Source organism: Cyanistes caeruleus, chromosome 1 (assembly GCF_971803275.1).
Source record: "Cyanistes caeruleus chromosome 1, bCyaCae1.hap1.1, whole genome shotgun sequence".
Taxonomy (NCBI): domain Eukaryota; kingdom Metazoa; phylum Chordata; class Aves; order Passeriformes; family Paridae; genus Cyanistes; species Cyanistes caeruleus.
The window spans coordinates 97641326-97663259 of NC_141701.1; the positions used below are offsets into that span (position 1 = coordinate 97641326).

The 21934-nt window shown below is 41.0% G+C and overlaps 1 protein-coding gene across 4 annotated transcripts in view; it reads left to right on the forward strand.

The window, feature by feature from the left end:
* The window catches only part of PDE1C (phosphodiesterase 1C), a 200250-nt gene that overhangs the window by 8256 nt on the left and 170060 nt on the right, over positions 1-21934 (forward strand). For all 4 annotated transcript variants that reach the window (XM_086844064.1, XM_023919566.2, XM_086844075.1 and 1 more), the window contains exons 2-3: positions 13836-13886; positions 16782-16953. In XM_086844064.1, coding sequence (XP_086700190.1) covers positions 13836-13886; positions 16782-16953 — 223 coding nt within the window. The remainder of the gene's footprint in view (positions 1-13835; positions 13887-16781; positions 16954-21934) is intronic.

Consider the following 21934-nt stretch of genomic DNA (forward strand, 5'->3'; position numbering starts at 1 on the left):
GGAAGGGAGGGAAAGCAGGCATCAGAGGAACTTCCTGAGAAGTCCCATTCACAGCCATAGGACTAAATCTGGATCCCCTGGGACGGCAGAATGAAGTAGAAGGGCAAAGGAAATGGTGTATAATTAGTTCCTATTGAAAACAATGGGATTATTGCCTTGTAAACACAAGTATTTTGTAAATAGAACTTCCAGAGGCTGCATGTTTTGAAGTTCCTTTAAAGTGAGCTCTCCTAGGAGCTGTGAGACAGAGCCCACAGCATGTTACTGATCTTCAGAGTAGGACCTGTTCATATGTAAGAAGATATCTGATGAAAACCTGAGTGGGCAAAGTGATGATCTCAGGGGTGCAGACAGATTAAAAATTAGAATGGGATGCTGGAAAAAAAGATGCAAATCGTATGCAAATTATGCAAATATGAAAATAGTGAGTTCATCTCTTGAGAAAGAAACCTCAGAAATGCCTATTGCCCTTCCCAGTCATCTCTGTCTGATACAAACAACAGAAATCAGAGGCAGTGGATCTTTTTTTCTTTTTGGCTTTTGGAATAGACCCAGTGAGAGAAAATAGATGTAGCCTGCTGCTAGAAATGTGGGTTTGACATATAGTTAACTATCTCAGCCATGTTTCTCAGTACCTGAAAGTCTTTTATGTGTGTTCTGAACTCACTTTTTTACAGGAAAAATAGAAAAAGTTATTAAGAGTAGTAGCTGAGCATTTATACAATCAGTTCATTGTAGCACAGAAATATATCCAACTAAAGGAAAAAAAAGTCAGTCAGGTTAGTCATGTTTCTTGTTTAGTAAATCAGCTAGCCTTAAATGCTTGTCTTTATGAACTGCCACAGAAATGAGTCCAGGCTGTTGAGTACTGCAGTCTTTGTGTAGGGGGAGGATGAAAGTTGATGTGTGTCTTTAAAAGTATGTCCTATTCATCTAATGTGTATAGGAGAGACAATATAGTGGATGATCACAAGAGCTGACAGTTTTTTTAGAGTCTCTAAAATCCCAAGGAGGTCTGTCTGCTCAGTGCATCTTGTAGCTGTGACAAAAGGTGAAAGCATAAAGAATCAGAGTGATTAAGGGTGGAAAATAATTCTGGAGGCCATCCTGTTCAATCCCCTTGCTCAAGCATACCCACCTATACCAGAATTCCCTTACACCATGTCCAGATGGCTTTTTAGTATCCTCAAGTATGGAGGCTCCAAAAGCTTCTGAGCAACTTGTGCCAGTACTTGGACAACCTCACAGTAAGAAAAAAGAAGTGTTTCTTTATATTCAGAGGGAACCTCCTGTTCTTCAGTGTGTGCATATTGCCTTTGGTCCTGTCACTGGGCTCCACTCTAAAGAGCCTGTCTCTGTCCTTTCTGCACCCTCGTCCTACAGGTATATCTACAACACTTATGAGATCCCCCTAAGCTTTCTCTTCTCCAGGTTGAAGAGCCTCAGCTTTTTGACGTTGCTTAATCCATGAAGTGCTTTAATTATCTTAGTTGGCTTTGGGTGGACTCTCCAGTGTCTCCATCTCTCTGTTGCTCAAGGAAGTGTAGACCTAGATGCACTCCAAGTGTAACCTGATCAGTGCTGCATAGTAGGGAAGTAGCACCTCCACTGACCTCTGACAATGCTTAATGAGACCCAGGACACTGGTAACTGCCTTTGCTGCTAAGACAAGTTGCTAAGACAAGTTGCTTCAAGCCCAGTTAGCTGCATTACCCATCAGTGAAGCCAGTCTTTGCACTTTGGTGTGACAATACCGTGACATCTCTCCTTTATGAACCTCTTGGCCGGGGAAGAGAGAAATTGTGGCACCACACAGTGTACTAGTTCCTGTCAGGTATCCCAGCTGGAAAATTTATTTTCAGGCTGTACTCCTGTAGCTCCTCTCCAGCCTTGAAATGCCTCTTCCCATGGCATTGGATTATGCAGTGGAAACAACTGCTGGACTGAAGGTGTGCACATCTGTGCTATAACTGCTGTTGAGGGAATCAATCTAATGCTGCATGACCTCCTGTGCTCTGTTCTGTGGCACATATTGGGCAGAATCAGGGCAGTGGAAAACAATCTAGGGCAATCAGGAGTAAAAGGCAAATGCAAAGTACCGTGGCTAGGTTTTTTATCCTTTGAATATTCCTGTCACTGCAAACATAGCCTAAGATACCTTTACTATGGATACAAAGGCTCTAGCTCTCTTAATTCTTCAGGAACAACTTGTTTACACCTGGCTGCACTAAGATCATAAAGAGGCATGCTGTTGTTGATAGTTATCATAGTAGAAGACATTTACAAAAGCTCCTAATGAAGTGTCAGCTGAGGCTCTGCTGTCAGGTATGAATACAAGCACTTAACTTATTGTTAAGTTGTATTTCCAGGCAGCAGAAGTGTTTGTTTGGCTGAGTGAGGATGCAACTGTATCACTGTCAAGTATCTATTAATAAATGCTCTGGAGTTACTGCATTTTCCCCATGCTAGAGAATCATTTGATTGGATGTTGTATTAGAGCTGGCAGGTACTTCAGGTTAAGAAGGTTTGTTGCTTTGTGATGGTTACGGGATACTTTATTTTGAAAGCCAGTTCCTTTGATGAACAGGAAACCCCAAACCTCACACATATCAGAGGCTGAACTTCTGGTCTAGCATTCTTTTAGCTGTGCACAGGTCAGAGAGTTTCTTTTTTATTTTTTTTCCCAGCCAGTCCACATCTCTCTGTATGATGGCTCTTCATTCCAACATGTCCACATCATTACTCAGTTTAGTGTCATCAGCCAACTTGGTGTGTGTGCTTTCAGTCTTATCATGCAGATCATGTACTATGATGCAGAACAGTGTGGGGCCTGGTATTGATACCTGGATGACCTCCCTGCTGACAGGCTGCCAGCCCAAGTAAAAACCATTAGTTACCACCAGCTCAGTATGGCCTGTGAGCAAACTTCTTATCCATCTCATGGACCAGCTATGTATCTTGTCAGTTCTGCCAGGAGAAGGCTGTGGGATGGAAAACAGCACTGAACATTTTGCTGGTCCAGGTAGACAACACCCACTGCTTCCACCATGTACTGCCATGGTGAAAAACATAATTTTGTTGTAGCAGGGGATCAGGTTAGGTTAGTCTGCTATGATTTCCCTTCAGCCAGCCTGTGCTGGGATTTTCCCAATGACCTGCATCATTTGTTTTGTAATAGTTTCTAACAGGACTTGTTCTGTTACCTTCCCAGGAGCAAATTAGGACTAATGGACCTGTAGTTTCCTCTTTGGGGCCTTTCTTAAACAAGGGTATGTAATTTGCTCTCTTCCAGGCTTCAGGGATATCCCCTGATCTCCATGATTTTTCAAATATTCTAGATGGTGGCCTGGCAACAAGATTGGCCACTTCTCTTATGACCCTGAGAGGCCCAAAGATTTATGTGTGTTGAGCTTGTTACAACTCATCCCTGAAGGCAGGGTAACTGGGGATCTTATTAATAGACCCCTTGGCGCAGATTAGAGTGAAATGACACTGGATGACCATTGTTTATATCTACCTGTATCTATATCTATATATATTCATAGAGTTTATTTTATAAAAACTTGGTTGCAATGGAAAGAAAGGATTCCATTCCTCTGGTTATTATCTGTAGAAATATAGCAGTATAAAATCATAAAAATATCACTTAAGAAAATGTATAAGGATGTCGGTGGGGGGTGGTTCATGGCAGTGGAGTGTATCTCATGATCATTTGTGCTGGGAGTTGTCACCGTTCCCCTCTGACTCTTGAAGTTTGGGAAATATTGCAAGAGGTGTAAATTCAGCTGGGGACCCCACAGGGATGGGGCTGAGGCTGGCTTCCTTCCATTTGGGATCAGGGGGAGTGGTTGCATGTGTTGTGGAGGATGTGTGCATGGCCTGGGAGATAGGTTGTAACTTGACACTAGGATCCAATGCTCTCACCACTTCTGCCAGCTGCTGGTACCCCGAGACCCACTGCTGCCCATAAGTTTACAAAAAGAGCAGTTGCCTCTCTTCCCCTTTGCACAAGCCACCACCACCTAAGGAGGCTGCTGAGCCCCCCCCGTGCTGGCCTTGGGGGACTCAGTAGAGCCTTCTGCCTTGCCCGAGCCAACAGCTTCCCCTGCCAGCCATGGCCAGAATTACACCTCAGCAGGTGAGGGAACTTCTGTTATTGTGTTGTTGTTTGTTCTCTTCTGGTATATATACATGTATAAAAAATAAAGAACTGTTATTTCTTTTTCCTACATTTTTGACAGGAAGCTCCATAATTTCAAAGTTACAGTAATTTAGAGAGACAGATTGTCCTTCCATTCCAGGAAGGTTTGTACCTTCCTTGGCTGACATTTGGCCTTGAAACCAGCACAGAGAAAAAGAAAGGGAAAGAAAAGGTAAGAGTAGAAAGATATCACCTGTGGATCCAGTGATGAGATTTGATTTTTGGAATTTTGATGTCCATTGGTCAAAGTGATGGTTTCAGTCTTGATTTATTTGGGTTGGGGAAAGCTCGCAAAACACAAAGTTCAGTGGGTTAATATACACTCAGGTTCAAGTGGGAATGCCCAGGTATCTCCCTTGGAGGGAAAGTTTTACACTGTCTGAAGTAAAACTGTGGATAATGTGCAGTCCTCTGGTGGAAGGCCCCAGAAATGAGTCAGGGGGCACTTTGAGCGTCTTTGATGGTTTATGACACCTTCTAAGACATGACAGCTGCCTCTCACATCAGGGTACTTGAGCCTGTCCCAATCATGTCCCATTGGAAGGGATGAATATCTTCAGGCCTACGTATGAATGTGAATGTCCTGATAACCTCTCTGGGGACAGGGGAGAAGTTTTACACCTGAGCAAGTTGAGTAAGGGAGGAAATTAGCATGATAGAAAGCACCACTCCACTTTGCAGGGTCTGCTTCTTATTATCCTTCTTCCTTATCTGTCTCAAAATGCAGCTTGTAGCATCAGGTGTTTGCACCCCCTCTGCATCTGGGCTGTTACCTTGCATGTCCACAGCAAAGCATGCCACTGCTTTTGCAAATGGCACTTACTATATGTAAGTGTGGTATAATTTAACTATGATTGCTCAGCCATCACAGCAGGTCGTTTTTATCAAAGGAATTTGTGCTTATCTGGAGTTGATAAGACTTATGCAAGCTTATCTCATGAAGCATAAGTTCATGGGTAAAAGAGGTGTTTTAAAGGTTGTGATGGGATTCAAATTAAGCCTTGCATGCATGTCCAGATTTCATAAATCAGACAATAAAGTGAACAGGTTCCTTGTGAACTGGTGTCCTTTGGGCACAAATCTAAAGGTTTAAGGTCTGAAAATGACTGACCTTTCCACCTCACCAGTGCTGTCTCCTCTCACTTGTTTTCCAAACCTGTGCAAAATCCATGGTGGTCCATTGGCACCACACATCCACACCTATGACTCTGGTTAAACTTTGGCTTTCCACCAAACTATAGTTGCCAAAACTCAGTCCCCTTGTGCTCTAGGAAAAGTGTTTGTGTCCAGGCAGATCAAGTCCTTTGTGGTCTCAGGGAGGTTAGCTCTGATGCAGAGAGGGGTCTGCTGTTATGGGTGGTCTCTGGGATACAGGGTTGGGTTCTGCTGTGGCCTGAGAGATGAGTAACAGCATTGGTTGGTGCTTGAGAGCCAGGTGGCAGAGGATGCATCAGGGCTGCCCAGCAGATGTGCCTGGTGCATGGCAATCAAGAGCAGGGACAGCATCCTGGGCCCCCTGAGCCTCCCCAAAGGCTCTAAAGGTAGAGAGCTAGTGGGTAGGGCTGGGCATGGTGGGCCCCATCACCCCCATATCTCAGTGCCACCACCCTGCAATACAGCAGTCCCTGGCCTGTCTGGGGCAGGACAAAAGCATCCTCCACTTGTCCCATTGTCAAAGCTGGGCTGGGACAAGCCTGTAGATATCTGAAAGGAAGTCCTTGGGGAGGTGGTGGTATTACTTGGAGGGGGCTGAGGGAAGAAGGCTGGACAAGACTGCTGGAGATGAGAAGAATCACCAGTCCCTGGAGGACTGTCCAAAGCTTTTTCATCTGGAGAGCACTGGTGAGACCAAAGGAATGCCTTCTCACAGAACATTACAGAGCTCTCCATCCTCGTCCCCTCTGGAATCTGCTGCAGCAGGGAAGGGAAGGAAGTCTCAAGGAAAGTACTGAAGAAAGGCACTTCTAAAGATTTTTCACTCATATTTCCTCATGCACTTTGTTCAAATCTGCGTCAATCAGACTCTGTATCTGGGCATCCTGTGACAGCAATTGCTTATGGAGCAATATAGGAAATGGCACAAACACTTGATTTTTGTTCTGCATCCTTTCTTCCAGATGGGCAAAATAGCCTTTCTGCTGAGGACTATACCCACTGCAGGTAGCTCAAAGTGCAGCTAAGATGCAAGATTCAGGTTTTGTCCTGGGAGCAGGAAAAAAGGTGGGAGCCCCCAGGCAACAAGCTAACTGTTACCTGTTAACTAGCAAGTTAACTGGTGCTAACCCTTTGCCTAACAATCTGTGGTGCTGGCCATGGAGAGGGACGTCTGGTCACCCAGAGACGCTTCAAGAGCCAATGAAGATGAGAAGTCTGCAGAATAAATATCAATATTGGAATGGGCTCACAGACTGTAAAGGTTATATGTTACATCCCGGTCACTCAAACCTAGGGCTAAACCAAGGTTCTTTTGCTCTGGGTAGATGCAAAGGAGAAAATTCCAACCAAATATTCTCAAGAGGTAAAAATACACAGAAGTTTATGGGCAAACTATAGAAAATTAACACCGGCAAAAGAGTAAATATTACATAACATCACTTATCACAGCATAGACAGCCCATGAAATATAGAAAACCTTGTAACCCATTTGATGTTACACTCTGTGAGAAGAAAGAAGAAAGGCAGAAGAACAGAAAGACAGGAAAGATATAGAAGAACAGACATAGCTACCAGCTCCTGGGTTCTGACAATATAAAGCTCTAAGGTGAAGGTAGGGTTACATGCTTGCCTTGTGGCTGGGCTTCTTAAGGCCTTGGACCATCCTGGGACCTTCTTCCCAGGTGGGACTTAGGGTCTCTTGGTCATTCAGGGACTGGATTAAAATGGGGACAGCTTCCAGTGGCACTGTGGGGCTGAGGGGTATGAGGGGCAGGGACTACCTCCTCATGAGGGTAAGGCTGGACCCACCCCCAGCTCTGATACATGAGGAGATGAGACCCACCATCAGAGAGAGAGTGAATCTGACTGAATCTAAAGCTTATTAGAAGCATCAGTGCATATGCATCTTTACTACTAACAGGTTTTTTTTTTGATTACAGCTTACAGATGTGGTTACAGTCCTATAATAAATCTGTCCTCTTGATATTTTCCGTTGTTCTCTCCAAAGCTGTGGTAAAGGAGCGTGAAGAGTGTGTGTCTGTTGTTGTAGTAACTCAGTTGTTCAGTTCTGTCTCAGGAACACACTGTGTCAGAGAGACCTGGTGCTGCTGCTGTCATCCTTTGTTTAACTCTTTCCTTACACCAACATCTGTTAACCCAACATCCAACCACATATTCCAAACTCCCAAGATATCTCAAAACAGATTACATTTTCCAGTCTCTGACAGTATAAAAGCTCGAGGATTTCTTTGTTCAGGATCCCTCCCTGGAGACACCTACTTTAGGCTTTTATTGTATTGCTGCACCATGATTAAATTACTTATTTTACTTAATTAGTAGACATCTGGGACTTTGCTATGGTAAACCTAGGGGTTGAATGGGTAAGGAAAAATTGTCTGACAGTGTGAGTGTTATGTATGTAGGGAGTCGAGTCAGTTCACTGGAGCCATCTGCTGCAAAGGGGCTTGAGTCCCAGTAGTGACAGTCTGGGATGGTGGGAGCATGACTGGATGGTCAGGCAGGAAAGCTTTCTTAATATCTCAGCTATGCAGGAATGTACCTGGGTCTTTGTATAGGGGAAGTATAACTAAAAAAGGGCAAGAGGTGTAATGTGAGAGAGATATCAACACGCTTGATGACTGTACTTCAACTCAAATGCTACAAGTTGAGGGGAACATGATGAGAAATGGAGGAGTGGGTGAAAAAGCAAAGGTTGTTTTCAAGGGTATGCCAGTCCAAAGGTATACCACAGTCTGATAAAACTTCTATGTGTCTAATTACAGTACTATTGTTTATAAGATGTGTTTTCTAACACAAGTGAGCTGGAAGCCATGGTAGCTGTAGTGGGTTGACTGCTGCCCAAATGCCACTGCGCTCTCGAGAATTATCTACTCATCTTCCTCTGCTATAACTGGAGCAGAGGAGGGAAAAAGACCAGTTAAACTAAAACTCATGGGGCTGAGCTAAGGTTTAGGAGAAAATGCTTTAGGAGCAAAACAGGCTCAAAACTTTAAAGGGTGTAAAGAAAACTTTATTAACAGAACTAATAGAATAATGATAAGAACTAAATGAGCCATTAGAACACTTTTCTCCCCTCAGTCCCTCTTTCCTTCCCACTGACAATGTAAATAGACAAATCCTATGATTATCAGTCATTTTACCACTTCTGAAAAGAATCTTTCTTTTAGGGATAGGAATCTCTTTTGTCATGCCACAGGAAACAGTTTACTCATGGTTTTAAGTTCATGGCTAAAAGTCAGCCCAGAAAAAACCTGCTTGCAGGGTGAAAGTCCCTCCCATTGACTTACAGTTTTTCCCCACAACCCTTGAGAGCCATTTGGGCTAATAGGGTGTAATTTAAGGAATGAGCTATTCTAGTGTAGAAGCAAAAATTCTCTTCTATCTCTGAAACCAAAAGTTCTCTTCTTCTATCTCTAAAAGCAAAGGTTCCCTTCTCCTATCTCTGTTCAGGTCAGATTGCAGCTTCTTTCAAGATCTATATTCTCCAGTTATTTTCTGAGCTGCGGATGAATGCTGCATCCCTCCATGCACTTTATGAATTGCAGGGACATAATCTGGTGTATTATAGTCTCACCTTGGCTTGCAAAAGGTTTTCAGCTCTGAAACCGTAGCACATCCTGTCCTTCTTTCCTTTGGCTTTGGCCCCTCCTTCTTCACTGACCTCGGTGTTGCCCTGTTGCTTTCTTCACATGCCTTCACCTTTCCTTTTCTCTGACTTGGGGAGAAGATTTGCCTTCATAGATTTATGTGTTCTCATATGGAATTCTGCGGCGCTGAAAAAGGTCAATCTTGCCTGGGCCCTGCATCAGGGAACTGCGGAGGACTTGCTCTATGTGAGAGTCCGTGTGAGGGATGTGTCGCAGCCATCTGCTAATGTGTGACCAGGCAAGGACAAGTAACCTTGGGTGTTTGCATATGGTATCTGTGGGAAAATGAATTGACACTGAAGAGGTTCAGTAAAGATGGAAAGGAGATATGAAGATACCCATTCTCTGAGGTAAGACTGAATGGTCATGGTGTGTTCAGTCCACAAAAAGATGGTGGAAGGAGAAAATTCAGTTTTTCCATGACTAATTTCCAGGATTAATCAACAGAAAAAAACTTCCAAAAACCTCCAGTTTAAAAAGATTGCTTGTGCAAGAACAAATTTATGAAAAGTGAAACAAATTAAATGATAGGCCATAACTGACACTGCAATCAGGTTTTGGCAAGATCTCATAGCGTAAGATGGGTAAGCCTGGAAAGAAATCTACTTTTATGATTGTGTTTGGTAAGTTTATAAAACATCTAATGTCATAGTCTTTTAGAGACAAAGCTGCTGGAGTTTTCAGAGATGATATTACTGAAGAGTTTATCCAGATTGTGTATTCAATGTAAATTCATCTATGTACCTGAGCTCTTGCCTTAGCTAATGTATTTTTCCTCTTTCTGGCACTGACCAATTTACAAAAAGCGTGAAATTTATAGTTAAGTTTGTCTGCCCTTTGACAGATTAAAAAAAGAAGTCTCCTTGAAAAAAATATCTTTACTGGTGGGTGAAAAACGCCTGACATTCTTTTTACAGACTCACAGCTGCTTAATGGCAAAATATAGATTATTTGTTATTCCCTGTCAGTGTTGATGAATCAATGGTATGAAGTGGTATGTTTTTCCTTGCATTGTGCTAGGAGATAGACAAAGGTTATTTGAAAACTAAATTGACTGAGGTGGCATACTGGTAAAATGGATACCTTCTGTAGAAAATGGTGGCAAGGTGTAGGAAATAATTTAATAGGACGATCACTAAAAAAAGGAACCTGCCTATAAAGTGGGCATGTAGTGAATTTGAATATGAGTGATCTGTGTTAATCAAAGAACCCATGAAGTTATTTTAATAATTGCAGTTTGAGGCTTTTAAACTTTCCAGGCAGTTATGATACAACATAAAACTTTTGAAATGGAAGAAATTTGGATTAGCCTAGTATTTTGTTGTCTACTCAGGCAGGAAAGTACAGAGAGCATGTGAATATTTTCCTGTAGTGGATTGATGACAGGTTGATGTCTCCTGCCTGTAAAGGCTGTCTTTCTGAAGGAACAGCAGTTACTTACAAACTACTTGCACTTTGCTGCAATTACTCAAATTCAGTGAGATTTATTTGCTTCCAGGTTGGAATGGAAAATAACTTCAAAATGTGCAGAGTATTAAAAAAAAACCAAAACAGAAAATGGTCCAGTGGAAGTTGGAAGGTGTCACCCATTTGGGAAATAAAGTAAATATCTGCTGTTTTCACTCAGATAGTTTCATCTAATCAGATGAAAACCAGACTAGACTTCAGTCTACAGGGGTAGATTGTGAGTGGAGAATAAACATATCTAAAGAGACAGAGCTACAGGAAATCTCTGAAAATACTGGAAATCATCTTTGGTGTGGGTTGGTGACTTTTTTGTCAGAAATTAATTTTCTTTTCCTATTCATACCTGGTTTCACCCAAAAGCTTATTACTATTAATAAACTTGAATAAACAAAGTGTTGAGAAGATTTCAGGCCATCTGGAGAAAAATTCTTACTTACATATATATAGGATAAATATGCAGAATTTCCACAGTAAAAATTGCATCAAGTAAAATCTTCTAAGATTTTCAGTGAGCAAATGCAGAAATGCTCTTTGCTTCTGAATCCTTTCCCTTGCTTACACAGCACTGGGTCAGGATAATTGAGGTTATCTCAATTGTACCAGGATTATTTCTAGTAATGCAGGTATAGCATCCCCTGTGTTTCTGTCCTGATTGTTGCTTTGCTGTTATAATTGCACTTTTGCTCTGCATGACTATATTCTAGATGGAAGAGCTTTACTCTATATATGGCACCATCTGTTGTCATTGGAAAGCACTGCCAACTGAAAACAAACCTATGCATCCTGTAACTGGAAAATGTTATTTTTTTTAGGGGTTATTGAGACCTATTGAGCTGGGTTCTGTGAATCTGGGAGCTGAGCTGCCAAACAGAGATCCTAGAGGAAGCACTCTTGTTGCAGTGACCTGGAGGGTGGCACGAAGTTAAGATCTGTGCACCTGAAGGCCCTGGTGACCAGGGAGTGCCATCTGCCACCAAAGTGGAGGAACTGCTCTAAAGCAAATAATAGCACACTTAAAAGGCCCTTAGCAGGCCTATCGAATAGCTCACTTGATGCTCCAATTAAGACATCAGTGCATATTACGATTTTGCCCAGTCTCTGCTGTGATAGCGATACCTAGGACCCCAGAAGAGGCTGGTCTGGCTGGTGATCTCTCAGCCTACACCCTGCAAGCTGTTGTCTCTGAGTTAAAGAGAGAGCCTAGCTGCCTGAGCTTTACATATTTGCTATAGCAATATTTTCTGGCATGGTTCTTAACGTCACTGGATCCAACTGTTCTGACAGCAGCCCCATGGAGGGATGCTGCTGCCTTTCCTTCACTATGCCATCACCTGAAGCAGAGCCGGTTCTGACTGTGGGCCAGCATAACTCTGTACAATCACTCCAATGTCTGCACATAATGTCCCAGAAGAGATTATTTAGTTTGGGTTTGTGCTTCACATCATGGTGATGGACTTAATCCGTGTTTTGTAGGATTGAGATCCATGTTTTGTAGGACTTGAGGGACCTCAGGGCCCTTGCTCTGGCCAGCCTGGCAAGTTCCCTATGCTGATATAGGCATCCAGTGTCTTAAGGCTACCATCTGCTGGCTAATGGTAGCAAAATGAGCCAGTGATTTGTTAGAAGTACCTCCGTTCACTAAAGTGGGTGCTAGAGCCATCTTAATCAGCAGGTAGAGATTGAAGAGCAAGTAAGAAAGCTGCAGTGACAGTGGATATGAGTTGTAAATAATACCAAATTTAAGCTGACTGTTTTAAGCCTTGACAGAAGAATTGAATTTTATCAGTGTCTTTTCTGACTTCAAAAGGTCCATCACTGTTTACTTGACGTTATCTTGCTAGGAACCTGTGAGTCTCAGTTCTGATCTTTTGCATGCTTTTATAGATTTTCTTAGCTTGGTTGGTCTAGAAAACAGGATTTCCAAAGAAAGCGAAGAATTTGCAAAGTTTTTGTGTGCACTTGTTCTCTCTTCCCTATGTGCCTATCAGTATTGTTCCTCGTGATTATTTTAGCTACAAAAAAAACCTCATGGATAGTAACTATTCTTCTTGAAAACTCTCTTTTTTCAGCTGTAGTTTAATATTGGGAGAATTTCACAGAGTTGTTTATGCTCTTGACTAACTGTGTACCAGTGGGGTCCCAGCAATGTTGAGGTATGCCAATATGAATCTGAGGCAGAAAATAGGCAGGATTTGTACAGAATTGTTTTTATTTTAAGTGATATTTATATGCAGTTCTAAAGGTCAGAGGATTCCTTTGCACAGGAATTTAATTTAATTTGCTATTAAATCAACCTCTGGGCTTCCAAAATTACTGGAACATTTAATTTATATAGGTGCAATAATCTTACTTTTTTTCTTACTGTACTCATTAATGCAATTGGTGTTACTGTGAGCAGTCTTTTCTCCTATTCTTATGGGTAACCTGAAATGTTGCTGTATTCCATATCTATCTGTGCCCAAAAATTATTACAATCTCTTTAAGAGCCTGCAGACAGAAATGAAACCAGGATGGTGATGAGGGTGTTGCCATGGTCCCCTTTCAAGTCTGAGGCTGAAAGCAGAGAATATCTCTCTCCTGGCAGTGTTTGCTGAAGGCTCTGCTTTGGAATGGGTTGCTTTGGACTGGCAACAATAGCCACCTGAAAAAACTGTATTTCACAATCAAAAACTGTTTCAGAGAGAACTTTGCAAAATCTATGAGCAGTGTGAAGCTTGAGCTGGTCCCTGGGGCTGGGCCTATCCACGTCTGTGCCTGTAGGCCAGTTCTTCCCCCGTGACAGGGAGGACAGCAGCATCAGTGGGAGCCAGCAGGAAGCGGTGGGCAGCAGAGCTGACTCCATACAGTCTGGCAGCTCCCACCTGCCACTAGAACTGCTTTGTAAACTCTGCCTTCATGGGATGGCTCTTTTTGTCCATTATCTTTTTTCTCCCTTTGTCTCCAGACTGCACAGTCAATTCGAGTGCCATTTATCCCTTTGTCTTTCAAGTGACACGAGAGTCTGTGGGGGTTGTCATCTTGGAAGGAAGGGTTACCCCACCATTCATTTCCATGAGTTTGTGACATCTAACTATTTTGTGTCTAGTGATTATTTACTGTTATTTTTTGCCTGTTGGTCTTTTGATTGTTATTAAACTTATTTTTTCACTTATATCTACTCATATTAATTTCTTAATGGTGGAAACTATTATGATTGGTTGAAACTAAAAAGATTAATTTTAGAGTGCTTACCTTTTTATTGTCTTAAACTAAGACACCTATATATGCATAAAAATTTATATTATCATTAATCTTAACATAACATTAAAGTTTATTAGTTTTTTCTTTGTATTTTCTTTTTTCAGTTGCAAATGAGACAGGTGATAAACATCCACAGCCACTTTTACAATTTGCCCGTAAGTAGCCTTTTTCATTTTAACTGATTGATTTCTATACCTACTGTAAAAATAAAAACATTTAATAATTCTTTTAATCTCATATTGTCTGTCCTATATTATGTGTCATTTACAGTACTAAACCAAAGAAGAATAATATTTGATTGAAAAAGTCCCCTACAAAAATTCAGTCTTACTGAGCAGAGCTGATGCAAATTTAAATGAATGGAAGACTTTTTGCCTTACTCTTATTTCAAGCATAAAAAATTATAAATGTCTCAAAACCACTGAAGTTCACTATGGTGCTTACAAAGAGCTTTGTGTCAAATCTTAAAAATAATGTTGAAATGAGATAATGAAATAATGAAAAATTATATTGAAATCATGAAAAATGTTATTAAACCTTACTGGTATCTAATTTATCACTTTGCTTCACTCAAAAAGATTAAAAACTACAACTATGGCTTGGGATTTGGAATAACTGACCCAAATTTGAATAATATAACACTAACTGACCATGACCGTGACCATATTGTTTTCATTCTCTCTCCATTTCATGAGCACTGTGGGTGATATGGCATTTGAGACACAAGAAGATTATGTATGAGAATGACTGCTCAGCAGAAAAGCCAGAGGGAAAAGTGAGAGGCAACTCAAAATAATGATGGAATATGGTCAGCTGGAGTAAAACCAATTCTGCCAAAGAAATATTTAATCACCATGACTAGATAATTTCATGAGAAAGCCCATAGAGGGATGGAAGCAATAGCTAAGCAAGTACAGGAAGTATGGGTGGCTCCAGGAATTTTTGCTGCTGCAGAATGAATCACAAATAACTGCTCAGCTTGCCAGAAATTCTCAAGTATCGCTCTGAGCTCTGAGACCATTGGGTTACTTGGTAGTGATAGTAAATTATCTGTCAGGCTGGGCAGCAGCTTTTCCAAGAAGAAGGGTTGACACACAAGTAGTAAAAGCCTTGCTAAATGAAGTTATATCTGAATATGGGATAACAGAGTAAATTGAATTAATGAGACAGAGGTGCTCCTTTTACAGCAAATATGGTCAACAAACTGTGTAAGTCTTTGGAGATTGAGAGGAAATTACATATACCATATCACCCAGGGTGTTCATGAAATGTAGAGAGAATTAATACAATGTTAAAAATTAGTAAAAGTATGTCAATCCACTTATCTGAAATGGCCAGAAGCCTTAAACTTGGTTCTGTGGGATATACAAAATGCTGTATGGTGACCTGTAGGACTCTGTGTAAAATCTCACGGGAGGCACTTAGCTATGCCAGGAAGTTATATCCCAGATAAGACCAGCTTATTGAGTAGACATGATCATTTGATACAGTATGTTGTATATATGAAGGAAGGGTTTGAAGAGCAGAGAAAGTATGCATAATGATATCATAGAATTTCATGGATTGGGAAGGACTCACTAGGATCATCGAAGTCCAACTCCTGGTCCTGCACAAGACAGTCCAACAATTACACCATGTGTCTGAGAGCAGTCTTGAACTCTGGCAGACTTGGTGCGGTGACCACTTCCCTGGGGATCTTGTTCCCAACCACCCGCTGGCTGGAAAGCTTTTTCCTGACAGCTAACCTAAACCTCCACCTCATACCATTCCCTCATTACCCATCACTGGTAACCAGAGAGAAGAGATCAGTGCTCGCCCCTGTGCTTTGTGTTGTGAGGAAGCTGTAGACAACTATGAGATCTCCCCTTCTTCTTCTAGGCTTAAACAAGCCAAGTTACCTCAGCCACTCCCCATATGGCTTCTCCTCCAGACTCTTCACCATCTTAGTACTCATGTAGTGTCAGCCCACATCAGCTGAAACAGATACATAAATGTACAGCCCAGAAAGGAAGTCTTAAATAAGGTATTGTTTAGAAAATCCAAATTAGAACCCAGATAAGAGGACAAAAAGGGTAGTTATAATAGAAGACTCCTTTCTAAGGGGATCAGACCTTGGAAAATGACTACTAGCAGAGTTAGTTTGTATTACTATTTTGGAATGTGGTAAGATTAATAATGCTTGCTGCACCTCTGTTGTGGGAAGTCAGTACCTAGCTGTACTTATTCAGTCTGCTAGTTCAGTCATGTATCATTCTATAATTCTTGAAAATTAGAATATGACAGAGGTGTTAAATATTGGAGTATTGCTGGGATTTTCAGAAGTGCCTGATTTATTCAGAAACTCTTTGGAAATATTTGAAAATGTGAAGCAGACACTTAACAAAATTTAAGTCACATGCTCTCTTCTCCTGAGGCAGGGAGGACATCTGACTGAAAGATGCTAATTGTACTTTGTCAGTGGAACTATATTTACGAATAAGGATAGATTCTCTGAATGACATGCAAGAGCCACTTGACGGCACTTATAAATTAATGTAAAAAAAAAAAATCCATAGAAATTTTTTGGCATTTGAATATCTACTGTGAAAAGCTGAAGTTCTGACAGAAAATAGATATATTTTCTGGTGCTAATCCTGCAGTCATCTCTTTTATCTATAATTTAACCACTGCTAACTAGTCTAAGGAATGTCAGTGATGAGCATTGTATTGATTTAGTACTTTGTTTTTTAGCCAGTTCTTTGGCTAAAGACCCACATCAATACATACTAAGCAACAACTTAAGTGTGGAGAGGATGTTTTTTGTTGAGGTGTGAAAGCTTCATGTTCTATAATAAAATATTTTTATAGGAAGCATTACAGTTTTGCATATGGAATGACCCTAGTGTTTGTGCTTATTTCCACTTTGAATTTTTTTCAGGTTTGCAGGTTTATTCCCAAACTGTGGTCATGCAAAGGTAAAATGATAGCAGACCACCTTTGTTTTTCAGAATTCTGACACAGCAGGCAATAAGCCTATGAATTTATTTTCCTTCTTACTCTGTTTTTTTCAGGGTCTAAATCACAAAATTGCTTATGTAACACCATTATTGGTGGGTTGACCAGCAACCTTAAGGAAAGGCCAAAGTTGACCATTAATAATGACCCTAGACCTCCTGAAGAAATTTTAGCAGATGAACTACCGCCAGTGGACAGTCCTGAGGCATTGGTGAAAACATCTTTCAGGTCTGATTGATATGATTTTACTTCATTTATCTTTCAGAGAATATATTTTTAAGATTAAACCTGCAGTGTGGGTTTGGTGACAGAAACTGGTACTAAAAGATTCTGTAATGCTGCATATCTTTGTACTCAAAAACAGTGTAAAAAAATCATAAATAATATTGACTGGATTTGGCTTTAATTTCTTACACTTCATTAGCCTCCCTAAAAAATGATTTACTAGTCAAAGTCTGGAACTAGTCAAAACAATCAGCAAAGACAGCTCATTATATGAAGATGTCTTTGAAGGTTGGTATTGTTTCATTTGAAGATTGGTATTGTTTCATTTAAAAGCGATTTAATGATGAATAATTGCACCTTAGGTCAGATGATGAGCTTCATTGATGCAAGGGTAAGTTAGAGATTTTCCTATTGATGCACTGCCTTGAGAATTGTCTAGCATTAATTTATGAAATTTCTGCTGTTGTAAAGTGTTATATCTCACACTATTGAAGTGTGATATATATATTGCTGTGTTTTTCACTCTTTTATTTAATGCTGTTGATGTACAGTTGCCTCTTGGAGACATATTTTCTGAAAATTTTTCCCTCAAAGTGAGGTAAAATAGAGAAGCTGTAGGGCATACAATGGATTTTTCACTGAAATGTGAAAATTGGTGTGCCCAGAAAAAGCAAAGTGAGTGGCAGAATTGATTTTTCAAAATGCTTTTTGAGCTTATTTTTTTGTTGTTGAAAATTTGTGCTCTACTTTTCTTTTGTATTGAATGTTCCTGTGTTTAAAACAATGTTCCTTGATTTGGATAGATTTCTCTGACTACGGTGATTTTGATTATACCTGAGTCTGTGAAACTTAATTCACTCTTCATGCAATTATTATTTTGAAGGTATTTGTTTGAGTCATTATATTGGGTTGTAATTTCAGGTATTTGCTCATACTGCTTGATGTTTAAAAGCATAATACCATAATGTGGGTTTATGCCAGTCTATATAAATATCCCTGTAATTTCATAGTGGATTCTCATTCTTTAATATTCACATTTAGATGATTCAGGACAAGGGTATCAGAACCTCCTTTTATGATGGCCTATGGTATTTAATGACTTAAAAACTTTGTATCTCTGATATTTAAAATCTATAATTTCAAGAGATCTGAGTATTTGTCAACTTCTGGTAACAAAATATGGGTAGCAGCATTCCTTATATTGCCATTGTCAAGAAAATTTTAAACATTTAATGCAGCAAAATAGTGTCACAGCATTTCAAATGGCATAGCATAATAAAGACTGATGAGTCAGAAAACATAATTTAACAAAACAGTTTTGCTAATACAGTTTAAAAGGCTTTATAAACATCACAGAACCTCTGTATTGTATCAATATAGATATGACTGTATAATGTGGTATTTTGGGGGACTTTATAGATGGAAATCCAAACAATTTGTTGTTAAAAAATATATAGTAAATGCCTAGTTTTTCAAAGAAACAAAGTCCTATGTGTGCTTAATAGCTTTGCAGAGTAGTGGAAGATAAGAGTTGTCTTAGTTTGTAAAAAAGGCGTTAGCCAAGGTAGGTGGGAATCTCCCTTGGAATGGAAAATATGACCCCCTTCCATACAAATTATTATAATTTTGAAATCAAGGGGCTTTCAAGCAAAGATAAAGGGAAAGGAATAACAGCTCTTTACCAGAATATATCTGTATAACAAGGCAGACAAACAGCCACAAGGGCAGCAGAAGGAGCAGCAGCACAAGCCCAGTGACGCCTTCTCTGGGCCGCAGGCACTTTCCCCTCCAGTGCAGTTCCGGGCACAGCCGGCAGGGGGCGCTGGTGGCTCCCGGCCAGGCAGGGCGGGTGCGATGATTCCCCCGCGCCGGCAGGGGGCGCTGTGGCGCGGGCCCGGCCGCCTCTCCCCACACGGGCAATGGCCGCGCTGCCGGCGGGAGAGACAGAGCGGGGCTTCAAACACACAAACTCACGGGGGGCAGCTGGTCCCAGTGCCCCCTCTGGATGGTGAAATGGATTGTAGCAGGAACCTCTGGGCAGCAGTTGGAACTGCAGAGGTGGGCACACTGGGGATAGCAAACAAAATGTAGCAGAAACTCAGCTGTAGCAGGAGCTACAGTCCTAGCAGGTGTCCTGGCAGGCAGGAGTTCTGGGTTACAGTGTAGTGAAAAACCCAGAGTAGTGGCAGAGAAGTGTCAGGGCTGGGCAGTGGCAGCTGGGTTCCCTCACACAGCTGGGAGAGGCTCCCTCGAAAGGGGGCTTGGGGTCCCTAAGGCACCCGAGTAGATGGTGGTGGTCCTTTCCAGTGAGATAGGGTGTTAATAAGGTCCCAGTCCAGTAGTCCCAGTCTTATGAGCAGAGCTTCTCTCACGGTAGGAGAAGACAGCAGGAGATGGAACCCCTCAGTGGTAGAGAATTTTACCCACAGCAACCACAGACTGTCTCCCGTATGATCCTGAGAGTGAAAGCCTCAGTGAGATCTTGAGAGTGAGAGTCCAGCCCCTCACACCCCAGCCAAAATCTCCCAGTATCTCTCCCTTCCCAAGAGAAAGCCCCTCAGCTATGAGAATGCAGCCAAATGCACCCCTCCCCCCCACCATGGCATTTCTTTTATCTCCTAAATATCCCTTGTTACTGTCTCTTAGCAACAAATTGGACAAAATTCCCTGAGAGAAAGAAAAGGAAAAATCCTAACCTCTAGGGAGAGCACATTGCAATTACTGTCTCAATAAAAACAAAAATGTGGCAGTGTTTTTATTTGGTTTATTAGCTTGATATTATGGTGTTAATTTGGGCTTAGGAGGCAGTAGCATCTTTTGTAAGAACGGTTGTATATTTGATTCATTGGGGTCTTCTGTGTGTCATAAGCTTTAAGTGCTTCCTTGACTATTGTGTCTGAATGTCTGTGATTGCCTGGTAGGCATGGGCTTTCCTTGTTTCTTATTTACTAGTCATTAAGGGAAGATCCCACTGCTCTGGTGCCTTTTGGGGAATGAAATGTGTTTTACAAATTGTCCAGCGTAGCATGACTGAATTAGGAATCTGGCAACTGAATCTTGGTGTAGGGATGGGAGTGGTGTTGGGTTGAGATGATCTGGTTTCACAGAAAGAAGAACCAAGCCTTGTCTTTGAATACGACTGCAAAAAACTGTGAAATGTAGCAATTCCCTTATTGCATCTGATTCACTGCTGTTAAAGCAGTATATGAATCCTTTCATGCACAGTGTCTTGGGATGATTTTATGATGTTATTTTATTTCCTAATCGTCTGCTTTATGCCCAGAAATGGCTGTTGTAGGTTTAAGATGGATCCAGGGTTGGGGTGGGGAGTGCCGGGTGCCTGCAGGACTTTTGTTCAAACCCTTACTCTCCAGTGTGCTTGGGTCAACCAGGATGTTGCATTGTTCTTTTTGTTGGATTAGTTTTTCATGCTGGCTTGAAGCTATAAGTTTCTTTTTTTTTCCCTTCCCCTGGCCTGAAGGCTGTAGAGGCTGTACCAGGAATCCCCTCAGCCTGCTTTTTTATTTTTTATTAAACAGTTTGGTTTTGTTGTTTTTTTTTTTCTTTTTCACCTTCACTCACTGGTATTCATTTCTCTCATTGGCAAATGGAATTATTGAAGCCCTTCTCTTCAGAGGAAATGCTCATTCCAGAGCATTTTCTGCTAAAATTTGTCTCTAAACTGAGACACAGTTTAGAAAATGTCTCCAAAGTTAAAATGAGTCACACTTCCTTGTGATTTCTTATCTTTTAAATAACTACATATAAGCAGTGTGAAATCCCCGTTGCCACATCTTGTATGAGATCTTGTGTTCTACTGTGCCATTATATTCTGTAGCTTGGAAAATTAAGAAGAGATCAATATTTGATTTTGTCAACACCTAGATATGAGCTGGAAACACACTTAAGCATAAAAGGAATGTGGTTATTTCAATGTGTGAGAAAAGGTCTATTAAACATCAACAACACAACAAAAGGGCTGAATAAGGAAATAGGGACTGAATAAGGAAAAAGGGGCAGCATTGGGTGCTTGGCTGCAGACAGAGGCTTGTCCACAAAATGGTGGCTCTGCCTTTTATACCCCTGGTGCTGCATCAGCCAAATACATATTTGCAAATGGTCATACATATTCAAACATTTACTTTACGTATGTACATCTGGCCCCTCCCAAAGTCTGCCAGTTGACTCTGCTGTCCATGGGTGGAGACCTTCTTGCAGTCTGACTGCAGGTGAGCTGTTGCTGTGCCAAGTCCCCCCAGTGACAAGTTCCCCCACTCCCACCTGCCCCATGTGAGAGGCACAGGAACACGTCCTCCCGTCCCATGTCCCTGACAGCCCTGATAACTAGGGTTGTCCAATGGCAACAACAGAGGGAGGAAAAGGGGATTATAGGGAGAACAGAGGGTGTCCAAAACCAACCTACAGTAACACAGTTACACGTCAAAAGAACTTCAAATCTCAACAAAACTTCCCTTAACACACACAAAATCCATCTCTTGTTAGAGAAAATCATCATTCTACCCATCTTTAAAAAATGCTTTCAGCTATACCTTTCCTGTAATAATAATCCATTATAATCCAGATGTAAAGCAAAAAGTCAAATTAAACCAGCCTACTCTTTTCATCCCAAATACACATGGTGCATGATCTTCTAATACTTTAGAAGTATTCTGATGTTCTTGATTTTTTTTTTTTTTTGTATAATAATTTTGCTATCTCTTTTCTGAAAGAGTTTGTAGTATAGACTTGTTTGCAGTAATGCACTGAGTTAGCAGTTACAAGCAATTTTGTGTCCTGACTGGTTATATTATTGCAGTGCTTAAAATACAGATTTTAAAATCCCTTCTCACTGGCATTTGGTCTATTTGTTTATTAAACACAGCAGAGGCCCAAGTTTGAATTATATTTGACAATACAGTAGATTTGTAGTGGTTTATCCCTGTTTGACAAAGGAAAAATGTAATCTGAGACATGGAAGTATGAA